Source organism: Pteronotus mesoamericanus, unplaced genomic scaffold (assembly GCF_021234165.1).
Source record: "Pteronotus mesoamericanus isolate MK-2021 breed Mesoamerican mustached bat unplaced genomic scaffold, CSHL_Meso_final scaffold_99, whole genome shotgun sequence".
Taxonomy (NCBI): domain Eukaryota; kingdom Metazoa; phylum Chordata; class Mammalia; order Chiroptera; family Mormoopidae; genus Pteronotus; species Pteronotus mesoamericanus.
The window spans coordinates 13687189-13709759 of NW_026555330.1; the positions used below are offsets into that span (position 1 = coordinate 13687189).

A 22571-nucleotide genomic window follows, 5' to 3' on the forward strand; every position below is an offset into this window, starting at 1 on the left:
AGTGTCTCTCTGCCAAGTGCTGTGCTAGATGCCCCAGTCCACAAAGCAGGAGACACACGCTTGCGACCAGACAAGTTCAGGGCGTACGGGCAGTTTCCTGTGGAGACGCCCGCAGCAGTGACTTGGGAAGGGTGGTCCAGGTGTTCAAAGCAGAAAAGAACATTGTAGGGAAAGAAGGCCAACGTGCATAGCTGCACTGATGCTGCTGCTTTTGAGAAGCTCCAGCTCAATGAACTAACATACGATGTTGCGAGTGGTAGTAGATGAGACTAGGAAGTGCGGGGTGGGGAGGTCCCAGCTGGGACCATGGGAACCAAGGAGTCCACGGGGGAGGGAGCGGGGAGGCCGAGGGAGGCAGAGGCAGACTCGGAGACACTTGACCGACAGAAGGCTGCATGTGATCTTTAGTCACCTCCCGGAGTCAGAAAGAGAAACAAGGTTCAGCGAGCACGGCTCTGCTTCCTGGCGCCCCACACTTAGCTAAGCGCTCCTGTTACTCTTTCCAGTCGCGCAAGGAGCCCTCGTTTAGTGTTCCTTCGGCAGGGGCAGGCTTGCAGTTTGAGCGCCCATGGGAGATTTCGGTATAAACTGGCTTCTGAACACTGAGGCTCCATCGTGCACATGAGGGCATTGCCCCCTCCCCACGTTAAATGTCCCCTGCGCGGAGGAGCCCCTGCGCCGTCCAGTGTCCCCACGAGGGAGGAAACCAGGCACCCGGCGGTGTTCCGGCCACAGTGCTGACCACGGTGGGGAGGAGAGACAGGGGCCCGGGAAGTGTCTCCCCCGCAGCCTCGTCCACAGGAAGCTGAACGTCGGGCTCCCGCCTTGCTGCAGTGCGGTCTCTGAGCACTGACGCCAGGTCCGCAAATTGAGTTCAGAAAGGCCCGGTTAATGGGACGGCTAGATGAACTCGGAAAGAGTTCCCTTTCGCGTTTGGATCTCAGTCTGTTTTAAAGAGAGGTTTCCTTTGTTTATTTCGTTGATTGTATTTCTGTTGACACTCTCCATACTGCCTTTTAAACGAGAAAAGAGGGTGCTACCTGCGTTGGGTTCACTGCTGACTCCGTGCCGGTCTCCATCACGTAGCGTAAACCGATGTAAACTGTACAGATTCAGATGCTCTGCTGAAGTGACTTGTGTAAAGATGATGTGGAAAATCAGCTGATGCAAACTCAGTCACCTCCCGCCTGTTCTCTGCAGTCCCAGCACGGAGCTGCGGTGCCCGCGCGGCCCGCGTTGCCGCTCTTCCACACGCCCGTGGACCTCGTGGACCTCAGCGTGGAGGTGGCCGGGCTGAAGTTCGCCAACCCCTTCGGGCTCGCCAGCGCCACCCCAGCCACCAGCACCTCCATGATTCGGAGAGCGTTCGAAGCCGGGTGGGCTTTTGCCCTGACCAAAACTTTCTCTCTGGATAAGGTAAGAAAATACTTTTGAAGTCATGTTTACATGTCTCTCGTGCACTTTAATTAGGACATCAATATTATCATGGGAACATTTTTCTGACTGAGCAGTAATAGTTATTAAACTACCGGATAAGACCGCTTACTAGTTCTTGTCATGTCTACTTTCCTTCCACCCTTCTGTCCCATGGAAGGCGAGGTGGGCAGGCATACACTTTTTTCTCACTTTTCTCACTTTTTTTCTCTCGAGAGTGCCAAAAATTTAAATATTATCGAAGTGGCTGTGTCCTTGGATAGTCACATCACATGAGTTCTTTTTTATCTCTGTGCACCTCGTTGTTCTGTGATGCCTGGCTGGGTGTGCCTGGGGCCTGCACCCCACTCGCAGCCAGGGGCCCCGGGATTTGGGGTGCATGGCACCCTGGGGTCTGGCCCCTGTGGGAAGAAGGCTCGGTGTGACGCACAGTCGCACTGTAAACACAGACACTTGCCTGGGACACACGCACTGGAGTTTGTTTGGCATTAAGCCTTTGTGCTCCCATGGTCAGTGGTCATACTTAGGAGAAAACACGCTACATATTCAAGTTAAGACCAATTTTTTTAAAAGTACACAAAGCATATGAATGTGTGTTTTCAAAGTCTGATGATCATGCAGTGAGGGGTTGCATCCTCATTTGGTTTTGAATTAGAAAAAAGCAGCAGAATTTAACATTTCTTCAACCTTTATTGACAAAATTTTAAATGTGAAACCTATTGATGTATTTAGCACTCACTGGTAGTTAGGAATAATTAATGTATAAGAATGTGTGGATCTACTGACTAGGAAAAGATTATCATTATTTAAATCAGCCTTATCCTTAAGCAGAGAAAATAATAGAGAACAAACATACCCCATCGAGCACGCTCTCTACCCGCCTTCCTCTTGCGAGGATCAGTAGCCAGTGTCACCGTGGCGGGGACGTCACGGCTGTCTTCCCCCGACAGCTTTACAAGACGCTGCGTGCCAGCGGCATCGAGGGAATGGAGAGAAACCTCAAAAGTTAGGAAAACCAGTGCGTGGAAAGAATACTTTGTGACTGTATTTATGTTTAAATAGCTAAAGGCTGGTTCTTTAAAAAAAAATATTGGCTGAATAGTTAGAGATCCTTTGATGAAACAAAGTGTAAAAATAAACAGAACACACTGAACGCAGCTATAGAATATCATTAATCGACTCTTGACAGCATCGTGCAATATTGATAATGTGTTTGTCTTTGTTTCAATTCAGCCTTGAGGAATTGCTCAGAAGCCATAATCAAATGTTTAACCCCTTGGGAGAAACAGAGTCTCTCATTGCATTTAATGACACTAGTTACAGTCTTTAAAAATTTTTATATGTAAAACAAAAATAGGTTGCTACTTAAGTACTACTGAAAAACCGTAGCCCCCCCCCCAAAAAAAGAAAGAAAGAAAAGAAAAAAAGTGTTTGCTTTGAATTTGCTGTTTTCTTTGCTTCCAGAAATTTAATTCCGATCAGTCGGAGACGCCTGTCTTTCCTCCACGGGGGACGCGCGTTGGCGGGGATCCCATCTCCCCCCTGGCCTGGCAGCGGTGCCCCGTAGTAAGATTGTAGCAGAGATGAATGTGGAGGCTCACTTCCTTCTAGACCTCTCGTTTGGATTTAATCTCTTCACTCAGGGGTCTGGGATGCTGGTTCCGAAGGAGACGTAGAAACAAATGCAAATTCACGTGGGCACTTAAAACACAGGCGTGGGGGTCAGGGAGCTCTCTGTGGCCCACTTTGGTCACAGGTGAAACGGAATGTTTGTGCAAAGGCTATTTTCAAGGCACTCGTTTCGGCTGCAGTGGCTGAAATAACGATGCCACCGTGGGGTTATCTAATGCCAGCCCCAAAAGCAATCGTTTCCCATTTGTGGTTTTGCGAGGTAGCCCATTTGCTTCATAGAGGCCTGTTAGTTTTTGGTTTCTTATATTGCCCCTGATTGGTAATTAAACCTGTTGTGAATATGTAATTGTCTTTTGGGCTTCTGTGCATTCTTGTTGAGGAAATGTCATGGCACGCAGCTCAGCCAGACAAACACACACCCTTCCTGCAGCCTCTTCCTGGGACATCCGTTCATACGGCATAGGTGCTGCACCTCGGTGTGGTGTTACGGCATGGCGGTTTCGAGTGGCCTTACTACCTTTATTATGCCCATTCAAAAATCTTCTTAAAGTGAATTAAAATTCAGAATCTTGACATTTGAAATTTGGATGCTCTTAACATGACAAAGGTTATTCTACGGTGTTTTGTTATCATATGAAATATTAATATTTCACAGTACAGTTTTGATGAAGCACAATTTGCCGAGCCTGCATATGATAAAGAAATTAAATGCTCGCCAAGGGAGTTCTGGGAGAATTGGAGCCCTGTCTGAACAGCTGCTGGAAATCCCGTGACCCCGCCCTCGCGACGGCGGGCTCCCTTGTTGTCACCGAGATTGACAGCTGAATATTGCACTGATGTCTACAGCAAATGTGGTTAGGTGGACTTTGTTTCCCTTTATTCTTATTTTTGGAGGCATTCAGAACATGCCTTTGATTTCCATCCTATATATATTTTTTATACTCTTGACATTTGTCAAGGCCGCGTTGAGGTCTAATATACCGCGGCCACGGTGGACCACCGCCTTCCGCTGAAAGGCCAGGTGATACCTCAGTAAACAGAAATATTATTAGTCTGTACCGCGCGGTCTCTATAAAAGCTGTGCATGCTTTCTTCAGGGAGGCAAATGATCCGATTTTTAATGTCAGATATAAAAAGATCTGTGTTTGCTATTGTGTTAAATAACATCAAAGGTGGCTTTTATTAACTATATTCTCCCTTGTCAGATTCAGTCATCACTAGAGTGTCCCCAAATACCGGCGTTGTTTTTTTGAGGTTCTGCGAAGGCTTTAGGATGATGATATTTAAAGTGCCATCACAAAAATATTTAAATATAAATTATTTTTCTATAAATAACTTATTGAATCCAAGTTTAAATTTTAAAAAGGTGGAAAAGCAATCTGTCAAGCTCAGTTTAAGCTAAACTATCATGACAAACCAGAGACCTGCTGAGTTTAACTGGGAATATTAGAAATTGTTTAGCAGTCACATAGAATAACCTTCCAACCTGTGTTTACGTTACACTGATAGGAAATCAAAACCTTTCGTTTGTGTTAATTATATCGTAACTTTTGTCTTCTCTCATTGCTACATATTACAGACCGCATATAGATAACATCTAACTGCAGGCTGCACATACCTTAATCACTACACAGATAAACTCAGAAATGGTTATCACTATCCTAAGCCAAAGCCAAGCTTAAGCAAGAATTTGTTTTATTTATAAGTTGTGTATATAAACTAGAGTAAACTTGAGATTGATTTTTAGTAATAAAATGTCTTGACTGTATATATTTTATTTTAACCATGTCAAATGACTGGATAAATAGGTATACATATGGTGAGTCGCTCTCAACACAAAACACTAAAAACTAAACACTGAGAAATATTGAAGGTTCTTTATTATTTCTTTGAAATCAAAGTATTGATTGTAGCTGTTTTCATCAAACTCAGCTTTATACCACACCAATGCTTAGTGCATAGGAAGAGTTTGATAAATGCCTCATGAATATATGCTGTGCTAATGAATTAATAAATGAATAGACAGGTTTCTGGCAACAGCACATTGAGGACTTCTTTTCAGCCATGTGAACAATCAACACATAAAACATTGTTCTAAGCACTGATCTCAATCAAAGGAGACAAGGCCAGTTTAAACTTTTCATACCCTGTGTTGCTTTCTAGAGTGTATGTATCCATGTCCAAAATGTCAGCCCTGGCTGGTGTGCCTCAGTGGCTTAAGTGCTGGCCTGCGAACAAAGAGTTGCCAGTTTGATTCCCAGTCAGGGCACAGGCCTGGGTTGGGGCCCAGGTCCCCAGTAGGGGGTGTGCGAGAGGCAACCACACATTGAGATATTTCTCCCTCTCCTTCTCTAAAAATAAATAAAACCTTTTTTTAAAAAAGAAAATGTCAGTGGAATTTCTAAATGCATGGGCTGTATATTAAAGACTTAGGCTGTCCAGTAAGCCTTAAACATGCAGAGAATTTTTGAGGAAACAGAGTAAGTACAGCACAGGTTTAGGAAGGGACATCCACATTGTCTGGGCAGACTCTCTAATGAAATGGAACCTGTTCTCTAGTGCTTTGAGCGGCAGGGAGCATGCTAGGTCTTTGAGGTCATGCAGCCTGTCTGGCTTTGGAAAGACCTCTCAGAAACATCCGCCTTTTACTGGCCACACATGGGCCTTGTCGTCATTTCTGTCTGTACTGTGTAGTCCTGCCCCAGGAGTCATCACGGCGTAAAGCAGTCTAACCTAGTAACCAAAGTGAATTGTGGACCTGAAAGTATGGTGCTTTTTTTTCCCCCTGCAAGTAAATAAATACCCCGGGGCAAGACCGACAGGACTGGAGAGGCAGTGGTGTTTGGGGGAAGGAATCTGAGCTGGGAGACGCCAGTGTCCCTCCAAAGCCGCTTCTAAACCACCTTCTGGGACTCGTTTAATGCTCTCGGTTGTCGTTGTTATAATTATTATTATTGTTATAGCAACATGCACTTACCTGCCACGTAGTGAGTACTTAGAATGTATAGACATTGGCAAATGTTTTTTATAAGCTATTCATTGAATCTTCACAACATCCCTATAAGATAGTAATTATTTTTTTTCAGATGGTCAGTGGGCTGAGGAAGTTAAGTAAACTGCCAGGGACTGAGAGCAGCAGGGATTTATTTGCTCGCAGTCACGGATGTGGGCAGCCTGGCTGAGCTCGTGTGGGTGGTTCTGCTTCTGCTGGCATTGGCTGGCCTCACTGGTGCCCTGTGGCCAGACGGAGTGACGCCCGGGGACCGGCGGGGCCCACGCGCATGTCTGGGGTCCGGGCAGGGGTTGCTGCAGCCGCTAAGAGCGCTGAGCTGCCCCCTCTGTCTCCTCACCATCTGCCCCTCGGGGACAGAGGCCGGGGCTTGTTCACAGCAGCCGCTGTCCCCGGAGGGCGAGAGCGGAGGCCTGTGGAGACGGAGGCTCTGAAGCCGCAGGCCCCCACTTCCGCTAGGCTCTCGGGGTCGACGCATGGGGCAAGGGCGAGACGCACGCTCTGTCTGAGAAGCAGACAAGCGCCCTCTGCCTGTGCAGCGGACGGGCAGCCCCCCCGCACCCCACGGGGACCTGCCTGTGGCGGGGGAGGGTGGCCACCGCCGCCTCTGCAGACGCTGCCGCCTTCCTCTGGTTGCCGCGATGCGCTTCCCTTCCACGTGCAACGCGCACGATGTCGTTCTCATCCACCGCTTTCCACGACACAGAATGTCATTTAGTCTTGGTGCTGGCTCAGCACATGTGGCCGTGTGGTCTGTATCAGCCGCCAGTGCATGTACGGCCGTGGCTTCAGCTCCTCTTTGTCCGGGACGCTGTGGAGCAGGAAGGCGGCTTGTCTGTTCCCTGTGCACCCAGCATGACGTGGCACGGTCGGGGACCTCTGCAGACGCTGTGGTTCAGGGACAGGGGGACAGGAGGGACACAGGGGCCACTTGTCCATGCCCCAGAGTCGCACTCCTGGGTGTTTCGGAGGCAGGCTTCCCTCCGTGTTGAATGTGTCTGGCTGCTGTGGCCCAGGCTCGTTGAGGGTCTGGGAATCAACACTGTCGCCTGGGGAGAACGTGCTGGGATCTGCTCTAAATCTCTCTAAAGTCTTCACAAAGTATCCCATAGCCAGCGGTGAATGTGATCTTGACCCTGAGGTCGTTTCTTACTTTGAAAACCATTTTCCTTCTAGAAGAGACAAAGTATTTAAAATTGGTTTATTTCCCGACCCAGCATGTCCTGGGCTCTTTTGCTTTGCTTTCAGTTGAATTTGCTTAACAAATTGAATATCTCCTTCCTTAGTTCTTTCCTTTCTTACTGCACCTTATTACACTCGGGCAGGCACTCAGCAGCCGCTGGGAGCAGGCTGGGGCGAGAGGTCTTCAGCCAGGTCCACAAACGCATTGCGTGCGCTTTCTGCCTTGGGAATCGTCGCCTGCGGTGTTCTCGCCGGGGGCACCCGGTCCCCTGCCCAGCCTCCACTGGCCGCCTCCCGCTGCGCCCTCCCAGGCTTCACGCGCAGCCTGCTCTTGCTTTCTCAGCAGAGGCCTCTGTCTGAGAGCCATCGCGGCATGTTTTAGATTTTGTTATTCTTGCAGGTGTGTCTATATCATTTATCTGTCGCTGTGTGTCAGGGCGCCCCGCAGTGGTGTGACCCACAGCAACCAGTCATCTGCCCCTCGTGCTGTGGTCCTGCGGCACGGTCGGCTGGGGCGCGGCCGGGCAGGCTTGCTCTGCCCCTGCGATGCTGGCCGTGCTCCCGCGCGCCTCCACTGCCGCTTGGTGGGCCGCTGGGGGCCGGCGTGCAGGCCTGGGCCCGGCCCTCTGTGTGGTCTCGTCTCCAAAGGGACTACACTGCACTTACACGCAGAGCAGCAGTGGTTTTAAAAGGCAAGAGGGGAAACCGAGGCTGGGGCTCTGAAGTTGCACAGTGTACTTCCCAGTGTGTTCTGTAGCTTAAAACAAGTCACTGGGCCATACCAGGGTCCCGGAGCCACAAGTGGCCCTTTTCCTCCCAAAGCTGAAGGCCACCGCGCCCGTACTGGAGCTGAGGTCACTCGGTACAAATCCAGGCCCTTTCTTCCCAGTCCTGCTGTTTCCTGATTGATCCCCTCTGCACCTCATGACTCGATGTCTACAGTGAAGGCAGCTTGAGCCCCTCAGTGTTTGGCAGGGACCTGGAGTGCGGCTGAGCAGGTGAACCGTGGCCCCCAGGGGCACCTGCGATCTTATTTCTGTTGCGGTTCTATGTGCACTTTCATTGAGAGGGAGGAGAGAGACACAGCGAGAGAATAAAGACAGAATTTTTGTGTCTGCCTTCTGGGAATCCCGTGTCGCCGAAGCTAGTCCCCGCCCAGGCCACCTTGCCACAGCCACACTGGCAGCCCTCCCCTCTCTCAGGGCCGTGGGGCTGGAGTTTGCCGGGCTGGAGGGTCGTGGCTGGCCCTCGCCGAACCGCCTCACGCTCCGCGCTGCACAGACGGCCTCCCCAGGGAGGCCCACGGCCCTCTCAGCTCCGTCGCCCGGAGCCGCTTCCTTCCGGTGGTTTCCCCTCATTGCACTTGTCACCCGCGATGTTGTTACGCTCTTGACCACCTCAGTGTCGACTGGTTTGTCTTCCGCTCTAGCCTTGGGCAGTCATGTCCGTCAGCCGGGGGCTGCTGTCCTTCTTGCTCACTGTTGGCCCCCAGGCCCAGGCGCCTGGCACACCAGAAGGGCGCGGTGCTGCCTGTCAGGGGACCGAGTAACTGCAGGACGGGGACGTGAACCGCGGTCCCGCGTGGCAGCTCCTCAGGTCCAGGGTGACAGCTCTCGTGTCCTGTTGGTGAGGCTTTCCTTCTTATGTCTCTAAACAGTTCTGTCTCCCTTCCCATAATAAGGTGTGCAGACTTCTTCCCACGTGGGCTGCCCATTAGCCCCTGCGGATCCCTTGTCGCGATGCACATTGGCTTAACCGGGAGGAAGGTGCCTCTCAACCAGGCAAGAATTCAGGAGTCACCTTGTCGGGGCTCAAAATGCTAAAAATAATGTTTGGACTTGTTAAGGAACAGTTCACAAATACATTACATTATATTTTGGAGCCTAGTTAAGTCTGTTTGGATTCCAATAGAGAAATATCTCAATTACTTTTGCAACTCATTTTCGAAGCCCTATTAGAAATGAAGATGTAGTTTGTTTGTTTGTTTTTTTAAGATTACATGAAACATTCCTTTTGCCATGGAGCTCCCGCGTGACCTTGCCGTGGAGGTCCGCAGACAGCAGGGGAGCGGCCGCCCAGCACAGCGCCTTCACGGCCGCAGCCCGGGGTTTGAATCTGGTCCAGGATTACTTTCTGGTTATTGAGTAGTATCACCTGCGCATCAACCCAGGGAGTTATAATTATGCGAACACATTCAATGTAAAGGTCCCATATGGGAGATTTTCAAGTGCTAAAACTATAGGTAATCTCTGTGTAGGAGTAGGCGGATTGTTCACCTGGTTAGGGGCTTTCACTGTGATTTAGGTCTACATTCACAGAACTGACACATCCTCCAATGATGAAGAACGGATTTACTCGGAGGCTGCGCTTCGCATGCAGGGGTCCTGGGGGAGATGTCGCCACCCCCCCCCGCCGCCCCGTCCACTTCGAGACCCGTTTGCCACCTCTCCTGCGAAGCACCCTGGTCGCTCCAGCACAGAAGCGTGTGTGTGTGCGCACTTTAGAAGTGAAGTTAAATCCTGCAAATTAGAATGTAATAAAAAACACACCCCATCTCTCTCCAAGGTTCTAAATGAATTACCGTTTATAGCCATGCCTTGGATACAGACTTAGTTTGTTCAATAGAAAATGTAGATCATGTTTCCAAACACAGGTTAACGCATTCACTTCTAGTATTAACTATAAATCGTTCCATTGTAACCAATACATTTTTAACCAGGTACATTATTAAAGCTAGTTAAATTGTTCTCTCTTTTTTTTTTTTACCTTTTATTTCACATTTTGGGCTAGTTGACTGTGAAGCAGACCAATCAATTTTCCAATATAATTCTGTCTTCACTTCTTTTCTGTTTCAGGCTGTGACTTCACACTTGTTAATTAGTTAATCATTTTGGTAGAGTGGACAAGGGGAGACTCAAATAGATCTTTTTAATAACATAAAATGATGTGAACAATTTGATCCAGGGCGGCTGGTGGAAGAACCTGACTTGTAATGGAAAATACCTCTTACTCAGTTCTCTTTTGTTTGTTTTTTGAGCAATTGGTGTCAAGGTTAATGGAAAATTCTCATAATTACGGTTAGAGGAAATTTCCTTAAAGTAGAATCCTGCCATTTAAAAAACTCATTCAACCCTTATCTTGTCTCACATGATAACTCTTCTGCAGATTTTAAATTTAAATAGTTGAAAACATCCATGTCTGGGTATGTTTGGATGGCACAGTCTTTGGCTGAAATGGACATGTCTTGGATTCCAATGTGCCCTCCTCGCTTCCGCTGTTTCTTCACTGGTTTTCAACAAGGCTTGCAGCCCTTACCATGCAGGGATACTCTCTACCTTTCCTTAAAAACTCTAAGGACAAAGCCCAGCAATGACCCATCAGATCTTTATTAAAGACATGCATCCACTGCGAGGCATTCGGTTTCAGAATGGCCGCTCCCTTCCTGCTCCTTTCCCTTTGACTAGCAGTGGGCTTCGTGTTCCGTCGCCACCGCTTCCTCAGGGCAGCCTGGCTGGGGGCCCGAGGCAGGGGCTGGCCTTGCAGAGAGGCCCGCGGCCCGCGGCCCGCTCGCGCGCTGGTCCCCTTCGCGCGCTGGTCCCCTTCGCGCGCTGCCCTCCCCGCCTGCGTCTCGCTTGAGCGGAGGCCGCTGCCCCCTCTGTCCTCCTCTGCTTGCTCGGTTGGAAGTTTTCCACAACATCCCATATGTTTGGAACAACTCATCATGACTTTTCTGCCAAGTTCACCCTCAATTAAAATTAAAATTTACCTAAAAATGTCACCAAGCCGTGTCGTTGAGTAGACTGGTTGTATCCTGAGAGCTCTGACTGATGTCCTGTATCTCTACGGGCAAAAGATCTCTGCTTGAGAAAACGCAGACTCTAGTTCAAGTTCACAAAGTGTACACGCCAGAAAACGCAGAATGACTGACATGGGCAACAGGCAGCGGGATCCGCAGACTGAAGGTACCACATAGTGAGCGGTGTTTGCCTCTGTTTTTAAAAAGAACAGCAGCGTGGTGTTGGAGCTGTGTCTTCGTCCGAGGCAGGAGGAGCAGCGCTCGGGCAGCCAGGGCCACGGCAGTGCCCGGCGGGGGCAAGGCTCGGCCGCTGAGTCTGAGTCCATGGCTGTAGAGACAACGGGAAGGGGATGTAAATGTGATTGTACAGACAACACGGAGCCGACAGCGGCTCCAGGCCACGTAGCTTCATAATTCTGCTTGGAAGCCGCTCTTCCTCATCACTAACCGCAGGGCTCCCGCGCGGCCCCTCACGCAGCCCCCTCACCCGATGCAGCCAGTCCAGCCTCCAGGCTTCTGCCCGCAGCACCCGCGCCTTGCTTCTCAGACGCCTGCCCCTGTTCCAGTGTCAGACGGCCAGGGACGCGCAAGCCCTCTCTGGCTTTGCTGAGCCACAGTCCTCTTCTCCTTATGCTCTGAGCTATTGTAGGATTTTACTCAATCGACGTGAGATAGGGTGGATTTTCTACACGGCTCTCCCTTTTCCTTTCCGTAACGTAAACTAGTTGGCTATTTTCCTGTCGAATCAGTGAGATAATTGTGTTTTGAAATGTAATACGTCGTTGAGCAGTGTTGGGAATAGGAAGCTGGTAAATATCCCTACTTTGTGACGAGCAGTTGTACTTCCTTGGATAAAGATAGCTTTGTACGGCTTTAATATTCCTCTTCAGGAGACAGGCATTTTTTAGGCTCTGTCCCCGGAGTGCTTCAGCGGTTCTCCACGCTCCCTCCCGTCATTAGGGAGCCTCCCCGTTGGTCCGCTGAACCTCTGGTTGTAGCTCCCTGCCCACACAGCCCCTAGGAGCCCTGAGTCCTTTAGCTTTCCTCTCTTGAGACCTGTTTGCCTTTCCAGCGCTCCCCACTGTGCAGAGCTCGCGGGACCTCACACTGCCTCCTTTCTGGCGGGCCTTCCCGGGTAGCAGGCGTGTCTGGCGTTGCCTTCTCTGGCAAACCCCAGGGTGCAGGCCGGGTGTGCGCAGTCGCATCTCTTTGAGCTCGTCTTTGAGCTCCACACACTCAGGCTGGACCCTGGAGACGCCCCAGACTGCGTGGGAGGCAGTGCGCGGCACCCCTGCCCGAGAAGGGCGCTGCAGAGGGCACATGGCCGGTGCGCCGAGGGCCTCCCTGAGCCGCTCCTGGTCTTTGGGATGGCAGGTAACACCGCATGCGCCAGAGGAGTATGGTGTCATCTCCAGCACCCGCGACGTTTTGCGCCCTCACTGGGGGCAAAGGGGCTGAGAGTTTCCTATGCAGATTTTTGTCATCTACTTGGACATTTCTGCAAGGGGAAAATTTATTTTTATACTTTATTTCAATTCCCCCAAATAACATTGTGATACTCTGTTACGTTACTAAAGTCTATATAGAATTTTAATCAAGTTAAGTACGTGAAAATATGGTATAAAAAATTATCTTCTAAAGTTTCCCTCATACTGAGATTTTTTTTTTCTAGCTTTTGCCGGTGGCACTTACTTTTTTATCATGGCCTCAGAATTGTTCTGGTTTCCCAGGAAACTGTCGCCAAGGTGGGATAAAACCTGCAAGAATGTAGTCAGGAGAAATAGCTGAGAGGAAATACGCAGGGAGACAGAGAAAGTGGAAAGACCCCTGAGACAAGAACGGGGTGTGTCCCTAGGCGGGGAGAGGAGAGGAGGCAGTGGGCCAGCGGGGCTTCAGCGGTGCGGGGCCGTGGGGGCTGCAGGGGGCCCGCCGGCCGAGGTGGGAGTGCCGCGAGCGTCCCGCGGAGTAGGGCAGCGACCGCTCAGTCCCCGGGCCCAGGGGTGAGGAGACAGACCGCGGCGGCGCTGCGAGGAGTGTCCCGGCGCCCAAGGCCCGAGGGAACTCTCGTTGGCACGCGGCTCCCTGCTACCTCTTGCGGTCGGGCAAGAGGACAGTGAGGTTGCGTACAGAAGGCCTGAGGGGCTGCTTCGCCCTCCATTTCCAACCATGGTTTTTGCGGTAAATCACACCCGCTATTATTTGAGCAGCGCAATCATGTCCTTTTGTTTGGAAGAAAGTGTTGAGGGTCATCTCAACTTTCCTAAGTACTGCGCCTGCCAGTAAAGTAGTTAGACCTCAGCACACTCACTTACACAGTGAGGCCACAACACCGGCCTGCCTTCCTTGCAGTATTCTAGCGATACTCAGTTTAAATGTTTAAAAAATAAAGCATCTAAAAATGACGTGTAACGTGTAAAATACCCGATCAGTGACAGTGGTAATTATCACGCCCACACCGGCAGGCCGCCCCGCGGCGCGCAGTGGCGCCCATCACCTGTCAGAGGGCCCGAGTCCGCTCTTGCCCTGCCGTCCCCCGAGGGCTCGCCCGCACCAGCAGCACCCGCCTCCACACCCGGACACCGCGCCCCGGACCCCAGCCTGCCCCGGCGGGAGCCACCCGCCCCCTCTGTCCCTCACAGGCGAAGCCTGCCACGCGCCTGCTCCGCTTCCGACGTGCCAGTGGCTCCCCGCAGCCCTCCCGACCCCGTTGTCCTCGCGCCAGCCACGTACCACGCAGCCCCTGCCTGTCTCTGGCCCGCCTCCCACTCCCCTGCACCGTGCCCCGGGGAGCCATCCTCCCTGGGGTCTCCAGCAGCCCATCCCCCTCCCGCCTGTGGCCTTTCCCTGCCTGCCCTTGCCTGGGATTCGGGGCGTCTTCCCTTCAAAAAGAAACAAGAGGAAATCACCGCCCATGGGAAAGTGTCAGTGGTACAGCGATAATTCTGTGGTAATGAGTAGTTTGTATGTACTGAGGTTGATCGGATCTCAGAAGATGCGGGTGATGGCTAACCCATTAGACTGCGACTGAATGGCCACAGAGCCTTCCTTTTTCCTTCCTTTCCATTAAGCAGAAGATTGGATGATTTTTCAAATCATTCCATAAAATTCATCTCTTAAAGTATTTCTGAATAGGAAAAAAGATGGAGAACCGTTGTTCCTTATGGCTGTTGAAACCTCACTAGTTACTGGTTATGAAATCCTCAGAAAACAGAAAGTGCTCTGGAGAGGCCAGAAATTTCACTGCGAAAAGCAGTGGGTTTTATATGATGTACATCTGAACTTAGAGAAAAATGTCCTAAAAATGCTCCTTTATGAAAAATGAATGTGTTAATGTAAATACTAAAATGCCAAGGTGTGACTCCGGGCTCCTGAACCTCTTCCTGGCTCACTGCAAACCAGAAATGCTCCGCCCGCCGCAGCGCCTTCCGTCCACGGTGGGAGTTGGGTCTCTAATGGTTCCCAGCGTGGACAGACGGGGTCAGTCAAGCAGGTCTGTGCACAGACCGAATGCACCGAGGCTGCTGCAGGCCAAGCCAGCCATGGAGCGTCATTCCTCGTGCATTCGGTTTGAAGTGGAAGCATGAAACACAACATGTGGAGCAGCCAGTTCTATAGGCATTTTTAGAGCAGGCACCTAGAGTGACTTCAGTGTGGGGCTGCCCGCATTAGTGAGGGACCAGTTTGTAAGCCGCTCAGAACCCGGACGGGCCACGTGTCGACTTTGTCCTTTGTTGTCTGCCACCACCCGCTCGTCCGGCCGGCGCGCGGCCCCAGGTTGAGGAGGCCGGGAACGCGGGCGCGCGGGCGTGTCGGAATGCGGGGAGCCGGAACGGCTGTCACGGCAGTCAATAAGATCTGAGAGGTGTTGACTAATTGCCTGCTAATTACACAGTAAATTGTCTAATTAAGCTGATGGTTAATTAGGGTGCGCTTGCACAGCAGTCTTGTGGAATTTGCGTCTGATGTCTGGGAAGCAGCTTGGGTAATTGGCAGACTGGTAGCATTGGCAGGGAACAGACTGGAAGGCTCCGCGCCGTGGGTGACAGTGCAAGACTCTCGTGGAAACAAAAGGGGTGTCATTTCCCTACTGAAGGTTTTGTTTCAGCTCTGCAGCTGTTCTGACGTGAGCAGCTGACAAATACATCTGCAGCCGGACTGAGTGAGAAGAGGAGGCTTAAAAATGCGTGGCCGCGGGTAGACTGGGCAGCCTGTGTCCACCCGCGCTGGTGCGCGGGAGCGCATTTTATTAACATAAAGCGCGTTTATGTGCAGGGACTCCATTGTTTTTAATCCTGACCTGAGGATATGTTTATTGATATATTGGGGGGCGGAGAGAGAGAGATCAGTTGCCTCCAGGACATGCCCTGACCAGGGATGATGCTCCAGCCAGCTGAGCCACCCGCCAGGGCTGGTTTCTGTGAACATACATTGTGTCTGGTGTTCTTGTACAAAAAAAAAGAAGATAATCCCACACTTCTAAGTAAAATGCCTCCTTAATAAAAATAGAAGAAGATAAATGACTGATTAGAAGACATAAAATCTTTGAATAGGGATAGCTGTAATTGAACAACAATAAAAAATTATGTAAAAAGATAAATAGAATTTGTTGAGATGACATTGTTTAATAAAATTATATAGATTTCAGGTGTATAAGTCTATTATAAAAAAGAAGACATATGAAAACTTCAAGTTCATTATTTAATTTTAAATTTATGTATCACCCTTCACTACAAAATAGTAGACATAATACAGGATAAGTTGGATACTTTAAAGAAATAAAGAAACTTTCTTTGCAATGAGAGAATTTTAGGTTTCTCGTGCACCGGGGTCCCCAGCCCTCGGGCCACGGACCGGTACTGTGGACCGGCGCGGTCCTGGTGCGTGGCCCGTTAGGAACCAGCCCATGGGGCAGGAGATGAGCGGCTGGCGAACATGCAGCCTTCCCTGGCTCCACCGCCTGAGCTCCGCCTCCTGTCTCCCCGCCCCCCTCACTCCCAGGCCTTGGAAAAAATTGTCTTCCACAGAACAGATCCCTGGTGCCAAAAAGGTAGGTGACCCCTGATACATACAGTTCTCCATGCAACCAGCTTTGCTTTCAATGTAGTAAAATGTAAGAGCAGACTATTTCAATACCTAGTTAAGTGTACCTCCCACATCAGGGTATGTGGGTATGTGTGCTGACTTTACCTGCAAGGTTGGAGGCCCTTAAATACAGGAGATTGAGGGTTTTGTTTTGTTGTTGTGCTATAAAGGAACTTCATAGCTCTCCTCACAGGGTTATTTGCGGCTGACATACACATATGAAAATTCACCCTGTGAGTGAAGTACACTAACCCACCAAAGAACACAGGTCCTTTACGGCGAAGTTGGGCACACACATAGTGCCCCTTCCTGGGCGGCCTGGATGCAAGTGGTCACTTCTAGCACCATGTGCACCAGGTCCCCACACTTTCTGAGGATTTTGAAATAAGGTTTTGGATCAAATGTTATGTTGCAGTTGAAACACAAGGCCACAGGCACACAATGAACCTTGGATTTACACTTTCATGTTAATAAAGCAAGGTAAAATTTTAAGCATTCCAAAGCTAGGTTTCTAAAAGTGAAGAAGGCCTTCATAAAATTACAGTATTGTTATTTATTTGTTTATTTTTTTGCTGCTTCCTTAACAAATAAAATGTATGTCTATATGTGGTTGGACAGGGATATATGTTTTTTGTCCCCAAGGCTTTCCATGGAGAACTTGAATTTGTGTATATACTTTATGTTTTTAAATAGCAAGAGAGAAATAAACATTATGCATCCTCTAAAATGCCTTTGAATTAGCATTAACCTTGGAGATAAATGTATAGTAAATAAAAATATTCACTGCCTTGACACAGAGGTGGTTTTCAACCTGCTTTACAGCAACACTTTGAAATATAAAGTCACAAATATAAAAAAAGATGTAAAATAAAATAATCTTTATTTTGAGAATCAAAACATTTTCATTTCATTTGAAGACTTAGGTTATAAAGTCTTGGAAGATTTATAAAGAAATTATGCAAAATAGAAGAAAGGTGAATTTAGCAAAGGCATATAAGGCTAAACATTGAAATTGCTTCTTTAAAAACGTGCCTCCTGAGGGGAAAATCAGATGGGGTCAGTGCTGCAGCTCCAAATAGTTGGTATTTTGATCCTTTCAATTTTTTCATTTTCTTCCTCAGAGAGAGAACATAAAAAGTGTTTTTATCACTTATTGTAAGTAATAAAAGTTTGCATAAAAAACCAGGTACATCTATCATTGCAATTAAAGTTGTGAAGAATTTTTTACCAAACATAACCTTTAAGAAAATTTTCTTTTTTAGGTTTACATATAAATTTCACTAATTTTTCCTATTAAGTCAAAATTCAGATAGTTTCCATTAATATATAGATAGTGCAATAAAAAATTCTATATATCATGAGATGATGCTGTCATCTGTTAAGAATTTCTTGTAATACTTTATATTTTGTGCTTTAAATAAACACATATATACATGTCATAGATATGTATGCATGTGTATGAGAGACATGTAATCAGTTTCTTTTTTAGTTTCTTAGAATGTTTTATCCCTGCAATTTAAAAATTTAAGAGCGAAGAAATACACTATTTAGCAACCTTCGCCATCAACCTCATTCTAGAATTATTTTGTTTTCCCGTATAATTTACATAAGGTAAAATACACTCGTAAAAATACGCATCTCCCTGGTTTTTCGTCTGCTCGTGAAGCTGTGTGGCTCTCCTTATCCAATGGAGCGCAGAGCGCTTCCACCGCTCCAGAAAGACGCCCGCGCCCAGGGCCGCCGCCCCCACTGCCCGCGCCCCACAGCCCTGGGCACTGCTGATGAGTACTCACCCTCACGGACTTGCCTGTTTTGGACGTTTTGTATAAATGGAATCATATGATATGCGACCTTTGTGTCTAGTTGCTTTTGCTTGACATAGTATTTTCGGAGATCATCCATTTTGTAGTCTGCATCAAAACATCATTCCTTTCTTTGTGGCTATATTACATTTTGTGTATCCATTCATTGGCTCTTGGATATTTGGGGTTCTCCCTACTTTCGGCCCACTGTAAGTTGTTGAATGTTGACGTATAAGTTTCTGAGTGGATGTGAGCTCTCCTGAGAATGGGCCTACGAGTGGAGTAGCTGTGGGGGACGGTAACTCTATGTTTTGTTTTGTTTTTTCTGACGAGCTGTACCCGGTCTCCGGGCCCGCCAGCAGCGTGCGGTCCAGGGTCGCCTCACGTCCTCACCAGCACTGCGGTCTCGCCTGTTACAGCCGTCGGCCCGAGTGGGAAGCGGTTCCTCAGTGCGCTGTTGACTCCTGGTGTAACATACAGCCAGTGTAGTCAAAACGGGGAGGCCCAGCAGTTGCCTCCATGGTCTCAATAACATGTCACATGACAGCCAGTGGCTATCAAGTTCAAGTAGCTACTGCTTGCTGTCTTTCCATCTTGTTCCAGAATGTGTGGCCATCGGAGGTCTGGCCTGAGGAGGGCTGAGGGTGGCGTGTGGGGTGGGGGCGGAGGCCGCCTGGGCAGAGTAGCTGGTTTATGCGGCGCCTGGCCTCCGGTGTGTACTCAGAGTGGTCTCTTCCTGGCGGGCACTTACATCACTCAAGGAAACGAAGAGCTCGCCCACGCTGTGTTTGGAGCACGACGTGCTGAACTGGTGCGTGGGGAGAAGCACAGAACGTCCTGTGGGTGGCAAAGAGGAAGACTGGGACCCCCGGTGTGAGAGTCAGGTGCCTAGTCCCAGGCTGAGCGCTCCACTTCCAGACGAGGGGGCTTGGTCTTAAATTCATCGCTGGCTTTGTTCAAGGTCATGTGAACGGTGGCTGGGCCCTCCTGACCACATGCTTGGCATACCAAGCGCGCAGTCCTTGCTTTCTGGGGTGTCTCTGCAGTTCTTTGTTCATTGCTGTGTCATGGATGGAGGGAGGAACCGCTGGTCCCAAGCCAGCGCTGTGCTTGGCTTGAGGACAGAGCGATGAGGGGCTCGGCAGGGCCCTGCCTCCCTGGCGCCTCGAGGTGCAAAGGACTGGACAAGAGATGCCCTCGGCCGAGCCTGTAGCTGGAGCAAAGTGAACCTATCGAAAATGTAGAATGGAGACTGAAGTAGGGTGACTGGGGGTGGGGGTGGTGGGCATAGCTGCCTTTAAATAAGGACGTGCAGATTAGAGCTGCTGAGTGAGAAGACACAGCCACTCCCCCGGGCCCGGCAGTGGCACCCTCCGCACCTGCGTGCCCGCTTTGGGGACGTGAACTCCTTAGGGTCGTTTTGCTGGAAGGAACAGTTTTCATACTCTCACGCAGAGACGACAGGTCCCAGGAGCAGGAGGAGGCCCAGGGAGCTGTCACAGGGCACCTGGAAGGGGGGCAGGCGCCAAGGGCAGGGCAGAGCACCTGTCACCAGGCGCTAGGGGCGGAGGCCGCTTGCGTTCGGGGCTCAGCTCCCAGTGGCCGTAACCGTAAGTGCCAGGAAAAGCAAAGCAGGAACCCGGGGCCAGGACCTTAAGCTCAGGCCCTGATCCACACATCCCAGTGTTGGGCACGCAGGCAGCGGTGCCGTGAGGTGCCCACCGGCAGCTCAGAGCCACTGGTTTGTCGCTGTGGTGGCCAGGAGCACGGAGCTGCCGGGCAGGGCGAAGGCAGGAGCGGCTGCGGCGCTGCCTTGGGGCCGCAGGAGGAGGAGCGGGGCGTCTGCGCCTGTGTCCCACGGAGGCGGGACTTCCCCTCCGTATCAAAAGGAGGCCATCGGCGGCCACGTTCCCTCTCTGGCTGTAATTACTTCAGATGTTCGAAAGGCGAAGGTCGTCCTCATGGAGGAGCCGCAGTTATTAAACTGGAACTGAAAATGTTAATAATTTTTCAGATGAGGTACTCATGTAGAGTTCTAAAGTTTGAACTCTATTTAATTATTCTAAAATTAAATCTAAAACCAACATCTAAAGGGGAAAAGTTAAATAACAGAGCAGGATGTTAAATCAATATGATTAATTAACTTGATATAAATAACTGGGGCCTTACTGTGTTTATCTGTGAATCATCTCCTGCGGCCCCAGCTGTAAAGGAAAATCTGAATAATGACAATGACGCCGATGACGGTGTCACACCGCCGCCCAGCCAAGGTGTCATGACAGGTTGTTAGCCGACCGTCTCAGGGCACCGCACAGGCTGCAGGGTGGGTGCCGTGACAGCATAATCAATAACGATCAAAGCAACAATGGAACACGTAATTGAGATGCAGCTCAGAAAAGGAAATTTGTTAAAACCATGAGGTCTCACGTGGAATCGGGCACCGGCGGACTCCCCCCGCCGGTACCCACGCTCCCACCTGGACGCTCCGTTTGTGGCCGAGGACGGGGGGATGTGCGGACGTGGGCAGGAGACACCGTCACGGCCCGTTAGATGGGGAGGCCGGTCTCAGCGTCCCCCTCTGTCCCTCCTGCTCCCTCGCTCTCAGCTGGCGCACTGGCCGCTCCTGTGGCCGCAGGGGCAAAGCGCAGCTCTGCACCAAGGCCTCCCACCCCTGCACCAACTCCCTCTCCCCGCAGCCCCGCTCCTACCAGACCGCGGCATGAGCCCCTCCCGAGCTCTGATTTCCGTGGGCCCTCCCGGCAGAAATCAGCGTCCTTCGTTTCAGCCAAGTGGATCTCCCCACCGTGTGCTCGGACGGATGCCCCCCGCCCCCCGAGAGGAGCCTGCCCGCGCTCCTCAGCGCGTCCTGCGAGGGTTCTCTGTCATCTCAGCCCAGCTGCTGCTTTTTATAGCCTAATGCCCTCCCGACATTTTTACAGAAAGGAAGTTTGACGACAGAAGCCCTAAGATTTTTTTTAAATACAAGTGCCGCGTCGTAACCTTACACAGTTCCCCAGACCCGCACGTCCTTGGTATGGTCCGGTCTTCGGTGTGGCGTGTGTGTGCCTTGGGCTCTCGCCTGCTCAGTCTCCCGGGAGCCCTGCAGGTTCCCTGAAGGCTCTGCGGCAGCCCTCGCCCGGGCACCGGACCTGCAGCGAGCTCCCCTCGCTGGGCCCTCCCCCTGCCTTGCCCACCGGGAACTTAATTCACTGTGGGCCCCACTGAGATGTGTCTGTCCCTTAATACTGCGCTCCCCTAAACCCTTTGAGATCCACGACTAGCCGAGTTAATAGGAAGGAGACAAACATTGCAGTGGAATTGCAACTCTGCCGCTAACACACTCGATAGTCTTGTAAAGTGAGGCGCGCAGAGCGATCCAGCGGCTCCTTTCCACCCGACCTTGCCAGCTGTTTAATTAGAACTGTTTTATTTTCCTTTGCAGTCTGTTTTCTGAATACCGGACCCATTTCCCTCTGAGAAACCAGTGCTGGGTATCTATTGTGCATATATTATATGCTAGGCATTCTGATTTTATTTTGTTAAAGACTATTTATTTCTAGAGAGAGGAGAAGGGAGGGAGAAAGAGAGGGAGAGAAACACCAGTGTGTGGTTGCCCCTCACGCACGCCCCCCCACTGGGGATCTGGCCTGCAACCCAGGCACGTGCCCTGACTGGGAATCCAACCGGCGACCCTTTGGTCTGCAGGCCGGCGCCCAATCTGCTGAGCCATGCCAGCCAGGGCTATTTTCTTTGTTCCTACCGTCAGCTCAGTGTGGCTCACGCTGTAGGCCCCGCCGCACGGGTAAACCAAAGCTTCACGATGTCCGAGTTCCTGGCCACTGTATCCTCATTAGTCGTACCGGCGCCTCAGATGCAGCAGATGCATCACAAGGGCCAAACTCCTCCTCTGTTTCATAGTAGGATTTCTTTCCTATGGAAACACATGAGCTATCATGTGACAGACATTGACCTGTAGTAGTTTTTGGCCATCATTTGGCTGCAGGTTGAATTTAAGTGGCTGTGCATCTTCAGAAAAGAATGAAGAACTGGGTCAGAGATTGACTGTGGTCTCTTGAACTTCCTTATTTTATGGGACCGGCTTCCCCCGTCCCCGGCCCCCCAGCTCCTGAGACCACCTTGGGCTGCTGTTGGGTAGCTGCTGCCCTGCAGGCCCAGGCCCCTGCCCTTGTTCCGGGGAGGCTTTTGGGCCTCAGGGGTCACAGCCCCCAGCTCTCAACAGAAGCGCCTCCGCACAGTTTCACCAGGGTCCCTAGCAAGGCGACGCATCACCCAGAGCAGATTCCGCTCAAGGGCCCCCCAGGAGCATCTGTGACCCTACACTCTCGCCTTCGTCTCTTTACACACCAGGAGCACCTTCGCGAGCAATGGCGTCCCCGCCCGGCGGGGGTCCCGGAGGTCGTCCTGCCCCCGTCCCGCGCTCTGCGCGGTATTTCACGGGTGGCCCGCCTTGGAGGTCGTGCTGCAACGATACCGCCGCCTCGGTTTGCATTCTGTGTTCATGTTTGCTGCGGAATGTCTTGCTACAGTGCGTTCCTTAACTTCCTGTAGAGAAGGATGTCATGTACAACAGAGAAGTGCGTTCTTTAGAAACACTGAAATGGAAGTTGCTGAT

The 22571-nt window shown here is 50.5% G+C and overlaps 1 protein-coding gene across 1 annotated transcript in view; it reads left to right on the forward strand.

Annotated features, from left to right (window-relative positions):
* DPYD (dihydropyrimidine dehydrogenase) overlaps window positions 1-22571 on the forward strand; it is a 527599-nt gene that overhangs the window by 262196 nt on the left and 242832 nt on the right. Inside the window, exon 13 of the mRNA XM_054564805.1 lies at window positions 1201-1416. Within this exon, the coding sequence (XP_054420780.1) occupies window positions 1201-1416 (216 nt within the window). The remainder of the gene's footprint in view (window positions 1-1200; window positions 1417-22571) is intronic.